Here is an 18964-nt window from a genome sequence, read left to right as displayed (position 1 = left end):
TGCTGAAGCTGAAAAAGTAAGAAGGAGATGCACATTCAGACATTCAGTTAAATATAGATAAGGAAACATATAAACATATTACTATCATGTGCAGGCAAGTAAGAATGAAAATAGATATGTATAAATAATATCTGGTCAACATAGTATTGTTCCTATACACGTTAAATCGTTACTGTATATTGTCTATATGGGGTAGTGGTGTGGTTCTTACTATGCTAAAGAACAAGGTAGTAGTGAGTGTTTATCAATACAAAGCCAATTAGAATTAATATTGTATGGGTAATATTGTAAACAATCTATATACAGAGGTGGTGGCCATATATTGATGGATTGAGCCTATATGTACACGCATTATGTTTCACCTTAAGTCCCAGAAACCAAGTAATGCGCCTGGAATACAACACATTTTATGTTTGTGAGCTCCTTCAGCACCATTTAACTCTATGAGATATAACTAAAAAATAAATAAATAAATCCCAATTGAGTCCGTATGCCTATTAATTGGTATTAATTGTTTATTGTTGGTGTTGGCACTGTGGCCTCCATAATCTGTATTGAGATACATCTGTGATGTGTAGGCCTAGATATAGGGGAAGATACACGTCTCCGTATTATGTTATTAATTATTATTACAGTTTATGTGTTATGTCCAGGTACCTACCTGTGAATATATTCATGCAGAAGCTTAATAAAGAAATAATCGTAACAAAAATAAATCTGAATGACCGTGGAGAATAAGCCTGGTTTCCATTATTCTCCGCCTCATTCACATCTTTTTATAGAATTCTGACTGGCCCCTCCCATCTCGTGGTGCGCGAGCTCTGAGCGCTCTGCTGATTGGTCCATTTCCAAGATTCCGCCATATTCAAACTTCCGCCGTGGTGTGTGTTCTGTTGTCATCGATCTCCTGCTTTCTTTGTACACATTGGGATCAGTTTTTACACGGCTGTTCGTCGTCCTTTGCTCACTTTGCTACAACTACGCCTCGATATAAGTGATTTCAAAACGAAGCCTCTCGCAAAATGGAAGAAAATGAAGAGGTCTGTGGAGGAACAATGGAAAATAAAAGGCAAAAGCTTCGCAGGATGTCATCGAGGACGTCCAATGCCAGTGTCATCAACGATGCAGAGCCCTCTCCACAAACACTCCGGAGAAACAACTCCAAAAAGTACGTGGATCATGTCTTAAAATACAAAAATCCTTATTTATTTCGTAGCTCTGCTGCAATATAATGTGGCTATTACACTCTTTATTGTGGCTAATGGTACCTGGTTAGTCAACAATGTCGGGCAGGACTGGTATTGTAACTGGCAAAGGATGCCTTCAGGTGCACCTCGGAAAAAATAACATTCAACTTTTTGTTTTAAACGACGTGGTGACGTATTGCAATCATCTGTTTAGTAATTACTTACTTGTCATAACTAATTGCAAGTAAATTAAAGAATGAAGGCAGATTGCAATTTAGAATTGTTTTTATCATTATTTGTCAGTTGAGTATTTTTCTTAGATTAATTGATTAATCATTTCGTAGTTTCATTTTAGAGGTTGGAACCACTAAACGTTCTGTTTGATCAATAATCAAAATACTTAGCCTAATTTTCTGCTGATCAACTATTCGACTGATCATTTCTGAACTAGAATCAATGGTAGTGTAAGTTAGATGCAACAATAAATTATATAAGTACACTATTAGTAGGGTATGCTAAATGTGTTTCTGCTGCTTTTCTGTTTTGAATAGACCAAGGCAATTAAATAAAGTTATAATTTATTTCATTCTATTCTATCAGCCAATGCCATATTCATCAGCTCAGTATTGTTTATACCATCAATACAGGGAAGTGACAAACTCACTGACTTGCCTTTAGATACATATATGTGCATAATTTGACTTGCATTGCACCTCTACTTGTTCTTACAGACTAAAATGCTAAAATGTTAAATGCTATAAGTATTGATATCTGCAGATATATTTGGTAAAGAGATTTGTATTGGCTTCAAATTCATGATTGCACAGTGCCAAATGGTTAGCTTGCAGTCATTACTCTGTTTAAATGTTGACGTGTTTCTGTGTCCCCTACAAATCATTTCCAGACAGCATCGATTTGTAGATAAATGCAACTTTACCAGTTATTTTCATTTTTTTCTTGTATCCTTCACTCTCCACTTATTTTCAGCATAGCTTAAAGGCATGAGCACAAGAACTGGGTTGTGTGTAGCAGGGTGTGCAGCTGACCTTGGACTTGACATCACCCTCTGGGAGTCACACCCTAAGAAGAAGACATTTTAATTCTCTGTAGCTTCATTGTTTTGTCACCATAACTGACTTTTTCCTGCAGCAGCAGTGAGCAGTCAGACTCCTTATATGGTTTTAAATATTAATATCCCTCCGTCTTCATCCACAACGCTTGACATATTTGAAACAGTGACTGGAACAGAAATGGGACACAAACGGCATCCGTCATATTAACAGCTGTAATGCATTCTCCATTAAAATGATAACTTTCCAGACAGCCAACTAATGGGGAGCAAAATTTTAAAAACAGACATAAGTAAGCCAAGCTGTCAATGAAGTAGATATAAACTTATTTTCACCGTGCAAAGCCAAACGTGATTTGTCTCGTTTCTTGTAGACCTCCACTGCAGAGAAGAAGCTCCTTCACGTTTCTGACACCAGGGACTCCATGGGACTTCAGTCTAGTGAGTTAATGTTGAAAACCAAACGCTATCGTGTTACACTGCAGTGGTCACATCCTCACGCTATTATCTGTTTGTTGAGCAAATGAAAATAAAACATGACTGTCATAAGCCATACATGTGACTTGTACATGAACTGCAGCTCTGATACTTGGATTGTGTTTTATATGTAGGAATATTTCATAATGTTGCTGAAAATCTGTTGTTTGAATTCTCCGTGCACCTGTGAAATATCAAGTGTGTCTTTCTTGTATTTCTGCAGAAGAGAAAGCGCAAAGAGAAGGAGGATGACACGGTCAGTCTGTCGAGCTTCGACCTCAAGGTGAGAGTCAGAACAGCCTCTTGTCTGTCCACTGGGTGCAGGTCTGCACTAGACCTGCTTTAATCGCTCAAACTTTAATCCTTTTACATGACTCAGGTTGTCAGCTACACAGGAAGCCATGAGCGCTCTCGTGTGTTATATGCTCAGGATAATCTCTCAAACTGGCACAACCGGTGTGTGTCTGAGGATAATAATGATAATGGTGAAAGAAACTGTTGCTCAAGACGATCAGTCTTTTAGCGCAGTAATGGTTACAAATTCATGGTTCAGTTCAGTGCATTGAGTGGTTTAATACACTTATACAGCATCAACACTTGCATTTTGATATTATAACATTAAACTTTAATAAAAGACGGCTATGATATTTAGGAGGATTCCCTAATTTGAGAGGTTTCTCAGCAGGATAAATCACACTAAACAAAAGTATTTCTTTGCAATTATACAAACACTGTATATAATAATGTTTATATACTGTATGTATGTATAAATGCTGATTTTTTTTTTTTTTGACACATGTTGAATAAAATAATTTGAAGGTAAATGTTTTAATCCCAATATCTGCTTGAGAGTCTTGTGTTAAACAATACCATATTATCCAAGATATTGTTGCAGCGCTACAGTATACACCTCAATACGATCAAGTGGAACTAAAGAGAGTTTATTTCCTTGATTCGCAGGAACCCAGTAACAAGCGTGTACGACCACTGGCCAAAGTTTCATCCCTCGTCAACTTGATATCTCCTTCAAAGAATGGGGCAGTGCGGCGCTTTGGCCAGACCATCCAGGTGCAGGGCATTGTCTTTTCTGTGACACTCACTCTTCAAATTGACCATGTGGAAATTTAGATGAGTATAATTTGTTTGACTGTCAAATATTTCTTTTTTTCTAGTCAATGTCATTACGTGGTGATAGCAAGTCACCAGGGATGTCGCTCAAAGCCAGCAGCAAGGCAGCAGGTCCCATTCCCACTAAACGCAGAAACAATCCGCTGTGGTCAGAGACACTGGACGTACATCAGAAGAGCACGTTCTCCACCAAAGAGATCAAGAGACAAGAGGTTGTGTGCTTCAGTCTAGAGTGCGGTCATCTTAAGAGTACAGAGAGCAGAAAAACTAACTTCTCCTGCGGTGGTTTCTTTCCTCTTTCTTCTCCAGGCAATTTATGAGCTTTACAGAGGAGAGCAGGATCTCATTGAAGATCTCCAACTTGCACGAAAGGTTAGAAAAATAAAATGTAATCATTTATTTAAAAAATCAAAACATTTACTCTTTCTTTGTTAACGGCTTCTGTGCTCATCTTCAGGCGTATCATGATCCGATGCTAAAGCTCTCTATAATGACAGAGGAGGAACTTGGTCACATATTTGGGGACCTGGATGCATACATCCCCTTACATGAGGGTAAGATATCACCAACCATTATTTGACTTTAATGCTAAAATGTGTTTCTGACCATGTGTGAACTATTTTCTCTGCAGACTTACTGATGAAACTGACCGAGGAAACAGGCCCTGATGGAACAGTAGCTCAGATCGGACAGATAGTAATAGACTGGGTACGTACGGTAGCAAATTAAGGATGTTTACCTTTCACACATGGTTCCTACTGGGCCTTTTTAAGACCTTTTTGATAACATATAGAACACATAACACAGTTTAATACCTGTGTCACAGTTAAACTGGTCAAAGTAAAATCAAAGTATGATGGAAAACCAGTAGGGATTATACAGCCTAGAATGATTTATTATTATATCCAGTTTTTCAGTAGTTTCTAGCAGTATATAGCAGTAATTCCTAATGCATAAAATGAAATTAATTATGCATTAATTTAATTGGACATGGATAAGCTGCAGAAAATGGATGGATGGACCCATTAAAAATTACAAATTAATTTAAGTTTTGGCTATAATTGACACATGCCCATTATGAGACGAGCCTTCCTAGCTACTGTAACTAGCTAATAGATGTGACGGTGTTTGCATCAGGTTTGACGGTGCTGACTGAAACTTAACTAAAATGGATTGGTCCTGCAGCACAACCCACTGTCAAAAAATCACACTTAGTTTAGAGGTGCATAACATCTCCAGACAACCAGGAATGGCATACAGAAACATATTATAACATTTCTGTTGACGGTACATTCAAAAGAAAATATTCAAGACTTTAAAATAAAAAGATAAAATACTTTTTGGAAGAAACCAAATTCATTATTTCTTAAGACTTGTCAAGACCTGCAGATACCTTGATACATAGTCTTCAAATAACCTGAACCTGTTTTTGTATGTTCTCAGCTGCCTGGTCTGAATGCTTACAAAAACTACTGCAGCAACCAGCTTGCAGCCAAAGCCCTGCTTGACCAGAAAAAGCAGGACAGGCGGGTCCAGGACTTCCTGCAGCGCTGTCTGGAGTCGCCCTTCAGCAGGAAGCTTGACCTCTGGAGCTTCCTAGACATACCACGATCACGCCTGGTGAAATACCCACTGCTGCTGCGAGAGATCCTGAGACACACTCCTCCTGATCACCCAGACGTAGCCAGTCTGGATCGAGCTGTATGATATCTACTTTCTACATATCTTTGCTATCTCAGATATGACTGTTGTTGCTTACATTCAGCTTTTAGATCTGATAAATCACCTGGCTATAGCAATTATGGTGTGTTATTATTTTTATTATTATTATCATTATAACACCTTAATTTTATAGTTATAGAACATCTCTACGGTTATTGAGTCTTGTGCATTTTCCCCAGTAGTCATAAGTCTTTCTTTAATTATCCAGATCATAATAATCCAGGAGATTCTGTCTGATATCAACGTGAGGAAAGGGGAGTCTGAGTGCCAGTATTATATAGACAAACTGGAGTACCTGGATGATAAGCAGCGGGACCCTCTCATAGACAACTGTAAGACCCTACTTTGTCATGGTGAGCTGCGGAACAAGAGTGGCTCGGTGAGAATTGGGATTACTTTCCATATTATTACCATCCACATGCTATGAAATTACTATTAACAGGCAGTTTGTCTTGTATTAAAGTAAATTTCATTCCCTTTGAACGTGTTTCTCTACAGCGGCTGCACGTGTTCCTTTTCTCTGAGCTGCTGGTTTTGACCCGACCGGTGACACGTAACGACAGGAGCTGCTTCCAGGTGTATCGACAGCCCATCCCGGTTCGGGACTTGGCTCTAGAGGACCTGCAGGATGGAGATATCCGCATGGGGGGGTCATTCAGAGGGGCTTTCACCAATGCAGAGAAAGGTGGGTTGAGTTGTGTTGCACTCCATCTTGTGCTGAGGCATTTTCTCAGATTTGTGTCACCCCTTTTTATTTTTAATTGTTTCATCAATTTGATGAATTTGTTCCTTTTCTGTCTTTTGTATTGTTTTATATTTGTTATCCCAATGTCCCAAAGGGACCACAATGGTAAAAAAGCTCTAGGCTTTAATGTGTTATCCTGACTTTTTCCCTTTATCTATGCACAGAAACTATCAAACAATCAATCTTTTAGGTTTTGCTCCATTGGTCAGACAAAATAAATTAAAGATGCCATTTTGTGCTCTGGGAATTTATTTTATTCTGACTTTGTGTGGACTAAGATTAAGAGAAAACAGAGTAATCACAACAAATAATCATTAGTTTCAGCCCTTTTGTGGAAGTAGGGTTTCATTATTGTTTGGTTTCACCCATTCTGTTGACTCTTCCAAGCTTTTCTGAATCACCTGGTTACACTGGGAACATGCCCTGAGCTGTAAGGGAGGGGTTGGTTGTGGCTCCAGTGTTCAAAAGTGGAATTAAGCTTAACTTGAATCTTCTCTTTGCTGCAACTTTAGATTTTGCTGTTGCACAGGCAGGCCTACGCCAACATGAAAACAGAACAGTTAGTGGTTATTAAATTTCACAGAGAAGTAAATAGACACCGTATTTACTCCCGTCACTGCAGCTGAACCGCTGTTTTTAGTATATTTGTACTTTATGGAATGTCATTAAAACTTGATTTTGTCTAGACTTTGCAGCCTTAAAGGACCAGTGTGTAGGATTTAGGGGGCTCTATTTGCAGAAATGGAACATAACATTTATACTTATGCTTTCATTAGTGTATAATCACTTGAAAGTAAGAGTCATTGTGTTTTTGCTAGCTTAAAATTATTTCATCTGTTGCATGTTGCACTGCCATATTTCTACAGTAGCCCAGAACGGACAAACCAAACACTGGCTCTAGAGAGGGCCTTGTGTGTTTATGTTGCCTGAAGGCCACTGTAGGTTGTCCTACATGCTTGGAAAGGGAGGGGTTAGGGGAGGGGTATTCGGTTGGTTGCAATCACCACTAGATGCCACTGAATCCTACACACTGGTCCTTTTAAAGAGAGCTTTTTTCTTTTCTTTTTTTTTTTATCTTTTTTGACTGTCTTTCTTTGCTTTCTGTGTCTCTCCAGTGAAGAACGTTTTCCGTGTGAGCTCTCTGGATCCATCCCATGGGCAGTCCCACACCCTGCATGTCAATGATGTCTACCACAAACAGCAATGGCTCAACTGCCTACGCTCTGCGATGGCCCAGCAACAGGAGGCTCCACCTAGAGTTCAGCAGGGAGAAGCTGTCAGAGCCAAACGGCGCTCCTCTGCTCGCTCAGCCACCGTCTATGATGACGAGACAGACGAGAACTGTCCGCCTGTCTCTGGCCCTAAACTCAGGCCTCAGACACTCTCCAAAACCAGACTGGACCAGAAGTTACAAGGCTCAGTAAAGAGGAAGGAGACTGGAGTGTAGACATTTAACCTGACCTGATGGTTCTCAAATGGGTTCCTCTCAGACAGGCACGTGTTCAACATGTGCCTTGTTCGTCACGTAATTGAATGTTTCATGCAACCACTGATTTTGCGCTCTTGCTTCATCTCTGTAGCTGCACTGAAAAAGCCTCTCCAATCATTTCCGTCCAAATGTATATCAAATTTTAGTCTTAAAACGTGTAATTAGTTTACATAAAAAGTTATGTGCTAGTGTGACTGAAATAGATGTTTACACCAGCTTAATGTGTGTGGAATTAGGGTTTTCTGTGTCTACCTGAGCTAAAACAACCTAATACCACTTGTAGTTTTTTTTGTTTTGATTCATCATTCATTTCAGTGTCACACATTTAAAACTTTCCTTTTCTTTTTTTTTGCTCTAATCAAAATGTCAGAGCAGCTATAGTGTAAGCAGCATGTGTGCAGTTGTCTGTTGTAAGTGTTATGTGTGCAAAGATAAAGGACCAAGAAGAAGAAATTGTGATGGCCTCAGCTGTGCAGGAAGCCGTTGAGTTCGAAGAGCTAAAAATGTTGTGAGATTAGATAAAAGATAATGACCAGAACCCTGACCATAGATAAGATAAGGTAAGAACATTTCTTGGGAAAAAATCAGACAAATCTACATGTATTCATTTGTGTTCAGTGGAAAATTGTTAATCATTGAAAAATAAAACACTTGTTTGTACTTTAAGAGTCCTGAGTGTGACTCACTGTGAGGTTATTGTTGTTGTTACAACACATCTTCAGTTGTACTTTGACCCCTTTGTCACTTCCTTTTACTGTTGACAGAGCTGTTTGACATTGTGTCGCAATATTTATAGGGCAAACAGAAGCTGAGCTAAAAACTGAACTTGACTCCTTTCAGACAGACTAGCTGTTAAAAATGATATATGTGTAATGTAAAAAGTCATCATTGCATTTTTCATTAGATCCATTTGAATCATCAAGTCACTTTTACTGGTAAATTATTTTCAGTTTAGAAGCACATTTGACTCCCATCTTCTACCTTCTCTCTGTCATCAGATGTTAATGACTGCATGGCGAGGCTTGTTGATGAATGGGTTTGATCGGCCCGCTTCATTTTTACCTACATGTAAATGTCAATTTTTTGTGTAATTAAATTATAGCTAAATATCAGTTGTAATGCCAGTGTTTGTCTGGTGTTTATACTCACTGCAAGTGAGAGTGACTCTCTAATATTTTATCACTATCACTAATAATGAAGAAAACCTGTACAGAAAACAAAGGGGCCCCTTGCAAAGTGTCAGCTGTTGAACCTGCAGTATTTATAGCTCATGGTATGCCGCCAACACTAACAGCTTCGCTACAGCCTTGCTGAACATCTTCAAAATGTAGTTTTCTGCTGAAATAGGACACTGTTGAATGTGTGGCTCACATGAGCTGATCATGGCAGAAAGTCCATGCAGTCTTTCTGGTAGGGTTATAAACGCAACAGTCCAAGTAAAATAATTGTTACGCAGCTACACTCCCTGGTATTTGTCTCCACCATCCTCTCACCGTGGCTCTTCATGCTTTCTCTTGGTCGTGTGGTTCATGGTTCCCCATCACAACCCCAATGCCCAGTTCCTACACATGACAAGATCAAGGAAGTGAAATTATTTTTCATCAGAAAAGAGAAGGAAAAGTTTTTTACTATTATTTGGTTAACTTTGTAGTGTTACACATAGTTTACAAAAGTGGAAATGTGTGTTGTGTTGTATCAGTCATCTGGAGGATAATTTTTTTATCATTCATACATTTGAATTAGTACTTAATTTTGTTGTCTGAGGTTAATCACTAATGCAATCAACAGTTAATGTTTTCACAAATAGAGTGAACGTCTCACAAATCTGAAGCTCTGTTTTTACAAAGATACTGGAGTCTACTTGTTCACCATGTCCAGGTTTGACAATTATAAATGTAACTTAAGGGATTTTCAGGCTACAGCTGGTCTATTGGTGTCAGGATGGAGAAAAACAGTGAAGTAGCCCTGTTTGTTTTCATAAATAAAATAAAAAAAGCTTTTCCAGCTTTGAAAGTGGGTTTCGAACAGTGTTAAGGGTTGCACTACAATACCCATCACCCTTTCAAAACAACAGGAGGTGATGAAAAGGGGAATGGGTCAGTACTTCAGCTCATGGTGTATTGGTAGAAACTGATATTACAGGTTGTTGTAGTCGGGCCTGTCGGACAGGAAGTAGCAGCTCGGACTAGCTGCTGTGATGATGGCAGGGGGCTTAAATACTAAATATTAATACTGAAATATTACACTTAAATTTGTCCTTATCCCTAATACACTTTTTCCGTGCAGTTTTGATGTTACATTTGACCTAATTTCAGCACTTCTTGTTTACTCTTTGCTTTTGCTTGAGCTGTTAGCAGGATTTATAGTGATAGGTCACGCTCTCTCTGCAGGAGCAAATATTAAAATTTATACACAGGACATACTTTACCCCAGTGAGCCTCCATAAAATCTATAACTTTGTCTCCCCAACTCTGTTTCAAGTGTAAATCAGGGACAAGGACACTGATGCAACAAGGACTGTAAGAAAATACAGGCTTATTGGTCTGAGGTATATGAAATGGTCCAAAATATTGCTTTGTCTCCTCTTACAAATTTGTTAACCTGTAAAACACTCACAGGTGTTTATCCTGAACCTGACTGCTTACTGAACCTTCTCATTTACTTGGCAAAGGAATAAATTCTTGTTTCATGGTCGCCTCTAAATGTGGCTAACTCAGCTTGTTTGCTGCCACTGGAGAAACTAACATATGATTTACTAACACATCTGCAGAACAGCTCATGTCATTAACAATCAACTGTCAATTTTTGTAGCAGCGGCTCATGTTGGGACGTGTTGACTGAGTCAGACTGAATAAATACATTTTCTTTCTGTGCTTCATTTTCATTTCAGATTGTCTGCCAATTGCTCTCATCTAATCTTCAGTAGTACTTTTCCTCTCTGCCTACCCTGATGTGCTAGGTGTTGGTTCTGTGATAACCTCGTTTTTTTTTCTTCCCTGTATTTTCTATTCTCTGCCCACTCTCTGTGTTCCTGCCCACTTTGTAAAGAGACTCTAGCTGTGATGCCTGTTAAAAGGGTTGTTGTACAGATTCCTTGCTGCAAATTCACCGGTATTGATAGACCAAAAGGTTTTGGTTAAGTTTTTTTTCACCCAGTCCTGTTCAGAAAATTGTCACTTGCTGTAAACCTGCAGTCCCTTCAGGAGATTATAGCAAGAACTGGGCTTGGATAACTGTTCACCGACTAGTCTTTCTTTAGCGATGTACCAACCATCTCTCCATTATCTAAAATGTTGAGGGACTGATGACTTGGCAAGGTTACCCGGATTTAAAGTCATAATGTAATGATTTGCTTTTTACCTAAACTGTGCCTTTAATTTGTTAATTGATTCGCTAGTCCATCTTTGTGTCCTGGAGGTCTCACATTTTTGTTCCAAAGCTCCCTAACTAACATTTTCCCTTTCATTTTAAATGTATACAATACAGTTTTTGGATGTTTTTTTTTCCTAATGTTTCCAATTATTTAAATGCAGTATGAATTAATTAATTAGCAGAAAACTAACCAATTTTTAATTCTGAAGTTGTAAATTAAATTACACTAAAAGACACAACACAGAAAAAATGTTTTGGTCTATTTATTTACACAAATTTAATAGAGGTAGAACCATCTGTATTATTTACAAATTTACATTAAAAATACATAGTCACAGAATATATACAAATAAATACAAATCCTATTCAAAACACTTCATGTACCCTCGAAGATATTGTATTACAGGATCTATGATGAAATCACACTTACATTCACACTTACTTGGTCATCATAAGCAAGCCAAGAACGAAATGCAACCAAACAAATACTGACATTAACTTTGACTCAAACGACTACAAGTTATGTGAAATGCTCCGTCGTGTTGCCAAAGCCTCTGAGAATTGACGGTGTTCAAGGTGTGTTCAGTCATTGCTGCTGCTGCTGCTGCTGCTGCTGCTGCTGCTGCTGCTACGTTTGAAAGTGGGCTGGGTTATGCTGGGAATTATGTGAGGTGACTGGACTTTGTAAATTTGTCATGTACTAATTAGTGGTTAAGTTATAGTCCGTCCTGCTGTCACAAATGCAAATAGGTAACAGGAAAGTCTGTGCTTGATTGCCAGTCTGTACACGCCCACACAATTCTGAGAGGAGATCTGATCAGCCAGAACAATTTGAATCACCTGTGCAGGTTTACCACTGGTGTGCATGGCCTTTACTCACTAGTTGTTCTAGTCTTTCACCCTTCACCCTTCAAACTCTCTTAACTACCAAGGGCAGCAATTTTTCTACTACCTGCCAAGCATGAAACAGCAGAGTTGAAGAAAATGAGTGGCTTCTGAAGAGTGAGTAAATATTATCGGCCAGAAAACACGGCTCTAGTCAGATGCTAGTGATACTCTGTGTCTGTTGAATGTATAAGAGAGCAGTTGTTTGCTAATGGGTTAGCAATAATACCTGCAAAGCTGATGGTATATCTGGGCTGTCTTTCTGTTCCCTAATGGTCAAAAATCTATTAATGTAGCACAACGTGAATGAGCAAATTAAGCCCTTTTCAGTTTGCTTGGATCAACAGCCTGAGTATTTAAGCTAATGAAATTTCTGTGCACCCTACTAGTCTGGCAGTGTTCAGATTTCTCATCAGTGCTGTACCTCCTCCAACTTCAACATCCTATCATAAGACTTTCTGGAGAGATATCCACAGTCAGCAGACATATCAGGTCTAGATTTAACCATCTTAGAGCTGCATTTCAAGTTTCTTGTAGTGATTAAATTTCAATAACTGGAGGTGGCATATAAGAAAGAAAACTAATGATGCGATTAGGTAAACCCAGCTGGGAAACAACTTCACGTGCTCTTGTGCCGAGAGCCGCCCTAACAGCCACTCTGCTGATCTGCTGTAGACTGAGGGGAGTATCTAAAGAAGACAAAACAACAGAGGTTATAATTCACTGATGCTCTTAGATGATCTACAAACAAACAGTGACAGGATGCACACTGCGTAAACAACTTACTCTCATAGAACTCAAGGCAGAGGTAACAGGGAGATCCCAGACTGGTGTACTGGATGGGTTTTTTGTTCAGGTTATCCCTGGCATACACATTCCCCCCAAATTCCACAAGTAGCTCAACCAAGTCAAGGTTCTTTGTTTTGGCTGCATGATGAAGGGCAGTCTCATGTAGCTTGGCAGCATTAACATTTGCCCCTTAGGGAAAGAGAGACAGAACTACATGAGTGAGAGAAGTAGCTCTTTTGTCTGCAGCGTTTGTGTTTATACATTAATTATAAATTCCACAATAACTTTATAAAGGAATATCATTAGCAGTACACATGGAAACAAACTAGCTGTTACTCAAGCAATACTTAACCAGCTGAGTACAAAACTACAGTGTGACTGCAGCAGGCTCATTGTGCAGCAGTGAGCAGGCTCTCAGTTTGTCTGACTGTGGCCTGTAACTGTCAAATCAACTAAGAGATGCAATGAGCAAAAAAAACTTATTGACAATTTGCAGAGGAGCTGGGAAAACTATAGATGTAATGTTATTCTTAGCATTAATTGTTAGGTTTGTAGTTACAGCATTAAAACCACTTTAGGCCATTGGTGAAGTCAAAATTTCACAGCTTCGTCTATGTGACTTGGTCCATGTTAATGACTGCTTCAACCACTGGATAACAAAACGCAGACAACAAACGTGCTGCATCACTTCACTCTCTTACAGTGTATCACTCTGCCAGTCTCAGCGATTAGTAACACTGTAGGCAAGGTGTACAATTATATACTGTGTATACTATCTACACATAAATAAGAATATTTCAAGTTGTAAAATTTATATAATGACCAATAATAATGTAAATCATCTCGATTAACATTAGTGGAATAAGGCTATTTACAAAGTAAATCTTTATAAAATGCAATCTCATTTTACAGTTATATCGATACTGTGATATGGAGACTGAACAATTGAGTTTGTAGGGGTAATGGCTAGTTACTGTAATATCACGATTTACCTTAAATGTTGTCGTTTCTCAGATTCTCAGATCTCAAAGCATTTTTTAAAAATGTGGCTGACTGATTAATCAATACCAAAAATATTCTTTACTTGTAGTTCTAATAAATCTATTAAAAAATATTCATATCCAGGTTGTGACCCAAAAATATTGTTACATTTAATTTTACCTACTTCTGGTTTGCTGTAGATTGACATGGACTCACCTGAATTGAGCAGGACTTTAGCGCAGTCATAGTGTTGCCTGGCACAGGCAACGTGAAGCGGTGTCCCATAGTGGCAGTCATGGGCCTCCATGAAAGCTCCTTGATCAATCATGAGCTGAACACAATCCGAATTACCTATTGTGAGAGACAGGCACATTTTTTTCTATTTAGAATTAAATTAAATACTGCAGGATATCGTCTTTCCAAGCACAGCTGGGAAAAAAAACCCCAGGAAGCAAGAAGGCACTCATTTCCTGTGCAATTGAAAAGTGGCTGTAAAACATTTGTGGTTTTGTCCTTCGCAGAGGACGGGAGCTGGTGTACAGCTTGAATAGATTTTGGCTGAAGTTGCACTATATAGCTTTCTCCTTATCAGTCATTACTGTTTTCAGATCAATAATGCAATCGTCCCAGTAGGTTTCAGTGACTATTACCAGCAACGCTATGATCCCACAGTCTTACTGGTAATTGTGTCATTGTTTGTTTTTTAGTTTTTTTTTATTGCTACATCTTGAAAGGCTTTTAAATACACTACCTCTGGGAGAAACTGTCTAAGTTTGCTATGAAAAGAGACATGTTCAAATGCTTTCCAACTGTTTACAAAGTGGGTCAAATTAGATTTGTGCGCAACATTTCTCTCCCCGGCTTCTTACATATAGTCTATGCTCCCAGCACTATTTAACAAGAACAATGAGGAACATTTTGTAGTTAAGGCCTGCCTTAATTATTCTTACTTATTTGAGAACATTATAACCTGTGTTCACTCTTTCCACAGACATAACTTGTTCTCCCAGATTTTTGTCCTGTACTAACACAGTACAAACACTGTGTGGAACTCCGTCTGGAAATGTGAGACCAGTGAAGAAAAGACATCTTGATGCACACATACATAGCTCTACACACATTCCTATCAGTATGTTCTATCTGAAGACGCACCTCCCATGCATGCCTCATGAAGAGGTGAGAATGTAAACAGTGGAGGGTTAACTGTTGCTCCATACTCCAACAGTAGCTTAACACATTCAAGGCTACCAGCTGCACAGGCGTCACACAGTGGAGTGCTACCATCGATGTTACGAGCATCCACCTGTAGGACATAGAGACATAATGAAGTCACACATACACCATATGTCAATCTTGTGCCAATGACGAAAGCCATTAACTTGCCTTGATTCTCTTGTGAAATGATCTTGTTGTCGAAGCGGTTCTGACATTGGCTTACCTGCGCACCAGCGTCCAGCAGCAGTCTGACACACTGGGTCTGTCCCTGTATACATGCCTCATGCAGCGGGGTGATGGAGTCAACAGCCACGATGTTAACTGCTGCCCCTCCCTCAATCAGCTGCTGCAGCTGGAGGGCTCTGCCCTGTGCAGCGGCCTCGTGCACTGCTGACCGGTCCGTCCAGAATCCAAGACCATGAGCTGCAAATATGTGAAACCAAACAAAGACTGAGCCTGTCTATTCATGATGTTTACATTTTGTGGGTGTTGACTTATGATTTATATCTAATCTCTTCAAGTTCATTTAGTCAATCCAATTGTGCAAATGTGCTGAAATATTGTTTCTTTTTTGTTTAGCCTCAACCACAGTGAGATTTTCATACAATTCTTTATAAAAGATGAAAAAAGTATTTATGTAGGTCAGTAATTTTACTAGTGTAGTAAAATAACTGCAGTTGAAAGACTAAATTATTATGTGCTTTATTTCAGTGTCTACTATAATATGCACATTAAGCAATTGTGGTTTAAATCACCCAGGTTTGTAAGCTTGACATGTTTTACAAATCATGACCATCCTACTCATTAAATGGTACAGAAAGGGTCACAGTAAAGATAGCATGTATAGTACGATCAAAGGCTGAAACTAACAATTATTTTCATGCATGCTGCTTATTTTCTCGATTAATTGCTAATGTCTATAAAATAAAATAAAAAACATAAAAATTCCAATTGCAATAACCTAGAGCACATGGTGACATCTTCAAATGTCGTTTTGTCCAACCAACAATCAAATACCCAAAAAATATTCAATTTGCTATAACATAAAAACTGAAACCACCAATATAAAAAGACTTAAACGATTGATCGATTATAAAAAATAGTTGCCAATTAAATGTCTTTCGATTGAATAGCCAATTAATTGACTAATCATTGCAGGTCTGGTATGATCCAAGCCGTCATAATAGTACAATAGTATCTTGGACTGTATTACATTGTAATGCGTACGTTATAGGGTCCACTGACTTGTACATTCACAGGGTCGATGCATTGCGACATAAATCCCTATTGAAGTATTTCACATTTGCTGTCACAGAAAAAAAGCTGAGTCTAAGATTGTTGTCCATTCACTGGTTTTAATTGCACAGCATGCACTTTAGTGTCCGGTGGCCTCACTAACGAGCTTACAGCTTGTTGCCATGCTCTCAAATAAACAACCACTTTAAGGACGCATGCTACCTGACGGGGACCTAGCTATACGTCCGACCGATACGAAAAGATAGTCAACATGAAATTAAAACTAGTGACAGCTGGTCTTATCGCAGCTACCAAATCCATCCGATCCTTCGCTCAGTTAAAGCAGTTACACGGTTGTCTTGGGTTACTGTTGGTCACCAACTGTAAGCTCCTTACCGATTTCTCCATACAAGGACGGTCTGGCCCGAGTGATCTCCATTTCATGTTACCGTTTCCTTCTCCGTGAACCACGTAGATTCAGCCAAACATGTAATTCATTTTCGAGCAAAGGAATGAAGACTGAAAGGTCTGCATTGTTATAGAGAACACACTGGGCAGCCGTCTGCTCTGTCAGAATAGCTGAAGTGCAGTCCAAATAAACAATGGTGTGGAATCCTGGGAAATGTAGGCGACTGACCTACAAAGGAGGCGACCATTGAATCATCGACAGAGTTAAAGAAAATAGCACACAAACAAATACTTAAAAACAATGCTAAAGAAATTATTTATTTGTTTATTTGTTGACTTAATTAGCTGCACATTTCCTCCAAGTTTCCAGAGTGTGGAGTTAGCTAGCTCGCTAATACCAATATAAATAACTTATTAGCTAGTTAGCTAGCTAGCTTGTTTTGTGTTTTTAAAAGCTAACATGTCTAACTTTAGCTATTGACACTCACTAAGACATAAGATGCTGTGACCATGACTATTAAGAGAACTATTCATTTATTATATATTAATTAGCACATGCAATGCTTGCCTACATTTCTTCTGGCTAATTCAGCAACATCACAATCACTTATTCCTTTTTACGTTTGGCAAACATTTGTTGTACGTTCAGTGTGGAGAAGGAAAAGTTGTTATCCTCGAATTCCAATGTTATCACATATTGAAAATTATCCCACACCACAAAAGGTGTTAAGACTTTTTGATCAACTATGTTTTTATTGCAATTTTGATTTGAATGTTTCAATAGTATGTAGTCTACACAAACTAATCACATTTTAAAGATTGCATAACACACATAGTTATGAAAGACACTGGATTGTATGTGTCATTTCATGTCAGTAGTATCAGTTAAAAGTCATTTGGATTTAGTTGCAAAGAAAAACACCAAAAATCCCCATATCGTTGGAGTGGCCAACCCTCAATAGCTCCTTGCTTGCTGCAGTTAAATATGTTTTGTTGTAGACTAAAATGGCTAAGCAACTCCTGGAGTTCCCCTTGGTAAAACATAATGTTTAAGCAGGTGCATGCTGCCTTGTCGTCTTACATATCTGGGGTGTATGAGCTGAGATTTTGCAAGTTGCTTGCAAGATGCAAATTACTTTGCCCCAACTGAATATAGTGAAACAGCAATAACCTCTCTAACCAATTACAACCAATTGTAACACATCTGATCTGTATTTTATGCATATTTGATTGGACCAAGATGTTAAAGAACACCTCATTCTTCTTTCAAGTCATCTTCATAGCAAGCATCAACATTGAAGATGTGTGACTATAGTTGCTATAGTGCTGTCTCGGTCTACGTCATTGATATTTCCTGTTGTTGTACATCTGGTAATTCTAAATGCCCAGCAACATAATAATGCTGCTTATATTTGTTTGTGTTACATGTCTTGCAAATCAATAAAGCTAAATACTAAATGTTTCTGATCTGACAGGGGCATCAGACACCCACACACACACACTCATATATATATATATATATATGTATGTCGTAACCCTTCCCTTTGGCTAATTGTTAGAGAATGCAGAAACAGTGAACAGTAGAAGCTTGTGAGATCTTTTAGGTTCCATCAACACACTGCTATCGGTGAACAAATACTGTTGTAACATCAATCAGTAAAATTTGGTAAAAGTCAGAATTCAGTATTATGGCATTATGTTTTATATTAATCTCACAGGCAGTTTCCAAAATTGTATGTCATGCACAAACAACCAAAACAACTTTAGTTATATTTGCTCATATTTGATTGGTGCATATTTCATTGTGGTTACATACTAAATGAAAAATGCATAAATAAGATTCTCAGCCACAACTCTTGCAGAGTTAGTGTATTTTCACATGCAGAGATGTGTGGCAAATATCAACCATGTTTGAGCTGAGGTGATTCTGGCCCGAGGAGGCAGTTGTGTTGCTTGGGAACAGCAGAGCGTCAACCTTTTCACAACAGGTTAAGATGAGTCGCTGCAAGATGTGTATTTTCGCAACCCCCTTTGGCCCTGCAGTGAAAAGCCTTATTGGCTAGTGGGAGGCCGCTTTAACTGTTCCCCCCTGTACTCCAGTGGCCATATTTCAACTAAATTTGATAACTATATCCAGCTTGCAGTACCACAATACTCCTTCAGATATACACATTAATACAATATTCTTGCTAGTTTTTTAGATGGTGTCAGACATTTTCTGGTTCTGCATATAGTCAATTTAAATTGGTCCACCAACTCTT

At 38.6% G+C, this 18964-nt stretch overlaps 2 protein-coding genes across 2 annotated transcripts; one reads left to right on the top strand and one right to left on the bottom strand.

Annotated features, from left to right (window-relative positions):
* The first annotated feature begins 879 nt into the window (after positions 1 to 879).
* On the top strand, positions 880 to 8483 carry LOC111670846 (neuroepithelial cell-transforming gene 1 protein-like). The gene is made up of 12 exons (XM_023427760.2): positions 880 to 1168; positions 2631 to 2697; positions 2957 to 3016; positions 3694 to 3801; positions 3906 to 4073; positions 4171 to 4233; positions 4319 to 4415; positions 4493 to 4569; positions 5305 to 5562; positions 5792 to 5962; positions 6082 to 6268; positions 7444 to 8483. Exons 1-12 carry the CDS (start codon positions 1023 to 1025, stop codon positions 7773 to 7775), a joined length of 1734 nt encoding a protein of 577 aa, XP_023283528.1. The 5' UTR covers positions 880 to 1022; the 3' UTR covers positions 7776 to 8483.
* Positions 8484 to 11437: 2954 nt separating this feature from the next.
* asb13b (ankyrin repeat and SOCS box containing 13b) lies at positions 11438 to 17010 on the bottom strand. The gene is made up of 6 exons (XM_023427815.2): positions 16692 to 17010; positions 15283 to 15482; positions 14997 to 15147; positions 14061 to 14195; positions 12861 to 13052; positions 11438 to 12763 (listed from the first exon to the last, which is right to left on the bottom strand). Exons 1-6 carry the CDS (start codon positions 16732 to 16734, stop codon positions 12615 to 12617), a joined length of 870 nt encoding a protein of 289 aa, XP_023283583.1. The 5' UTR covers positions 16735 to 17010; the 3' UTR covers positions 11438 to 12614.
* Between the last annotated feature and the right edge of the window lie 1954 nt (positions 17011 to 18964).

This window comes from Seriola lalandi, unplaced genomic scaffold (genome assembly GCF_002814215.2).
Source record: "Seriola lalandi dorsalis isolate HSWRI2012SDOR001 ecotype SW California unplaced genomic scaffold, Sedor1 jcf7180002054862, whole genome shotgun sequence".
Taxonomy (NCBI): Eukaryota; Metazoa; Chordata; class Actinopteri; order Carangiformes; family Carangidae; genus Seriola; species Seriola lalandi.
This window is presented reverse-complemented; position numbering and strand designations above follow the sequence as displayed.

What these genes read in the sequence shown, in the direction of transcription:
- asb13b (XM_023427815.2), bottom strand. Translation starts at nt 16,734, where the DNA reads ATGGAGATCACTCGGGCCAGACCGTCCTTGTATGGAGAAATCG. An exon ending in TGCTGGACGCTGGTGCGCAG is followed by an intron (nt 15,148 to 15,282) that starts GTAAGCCAATGT and finishes TATGTCCTACAG; the next exon opens with GTGGATGCTCGTAACATCGA. An exon ending in TAAAGTCCTGCTCAATTCAG is followed by an intron (nt 13,053 to 14,060) that starts GTGAGTCCATGT and finishes TCTTTCCCTAAG; the next exon opens with GGGCAAATGTTAATGCTGCC.
- LOC111670846 (XM_023427760.2), top strand. Translation starts at nt 1,023, where the DNA reads ATGGAAGAAAATGAAGAGGTCTGTGGAGGAACAATGGAAAATAAAAGG. An exon ending in TGTCGAGCTTCGACCTCAAG is followed by an intron (nt 3,017 to 3,693) that starts GTGAGAGTCAGA and finishes CTTGATTCGCAG; the next exon opens with GAACCCAGTAACAAGCGTGT. An exon ending in AAGAGATCAAGAGACAAGAG is followed by an intron (nt 4,074 to 4,170) that starts GTTGTGTGCTTC and finishes TTTCTTCTCCAG; the next exon opens with GCAATTTATGAGCTTTACAG.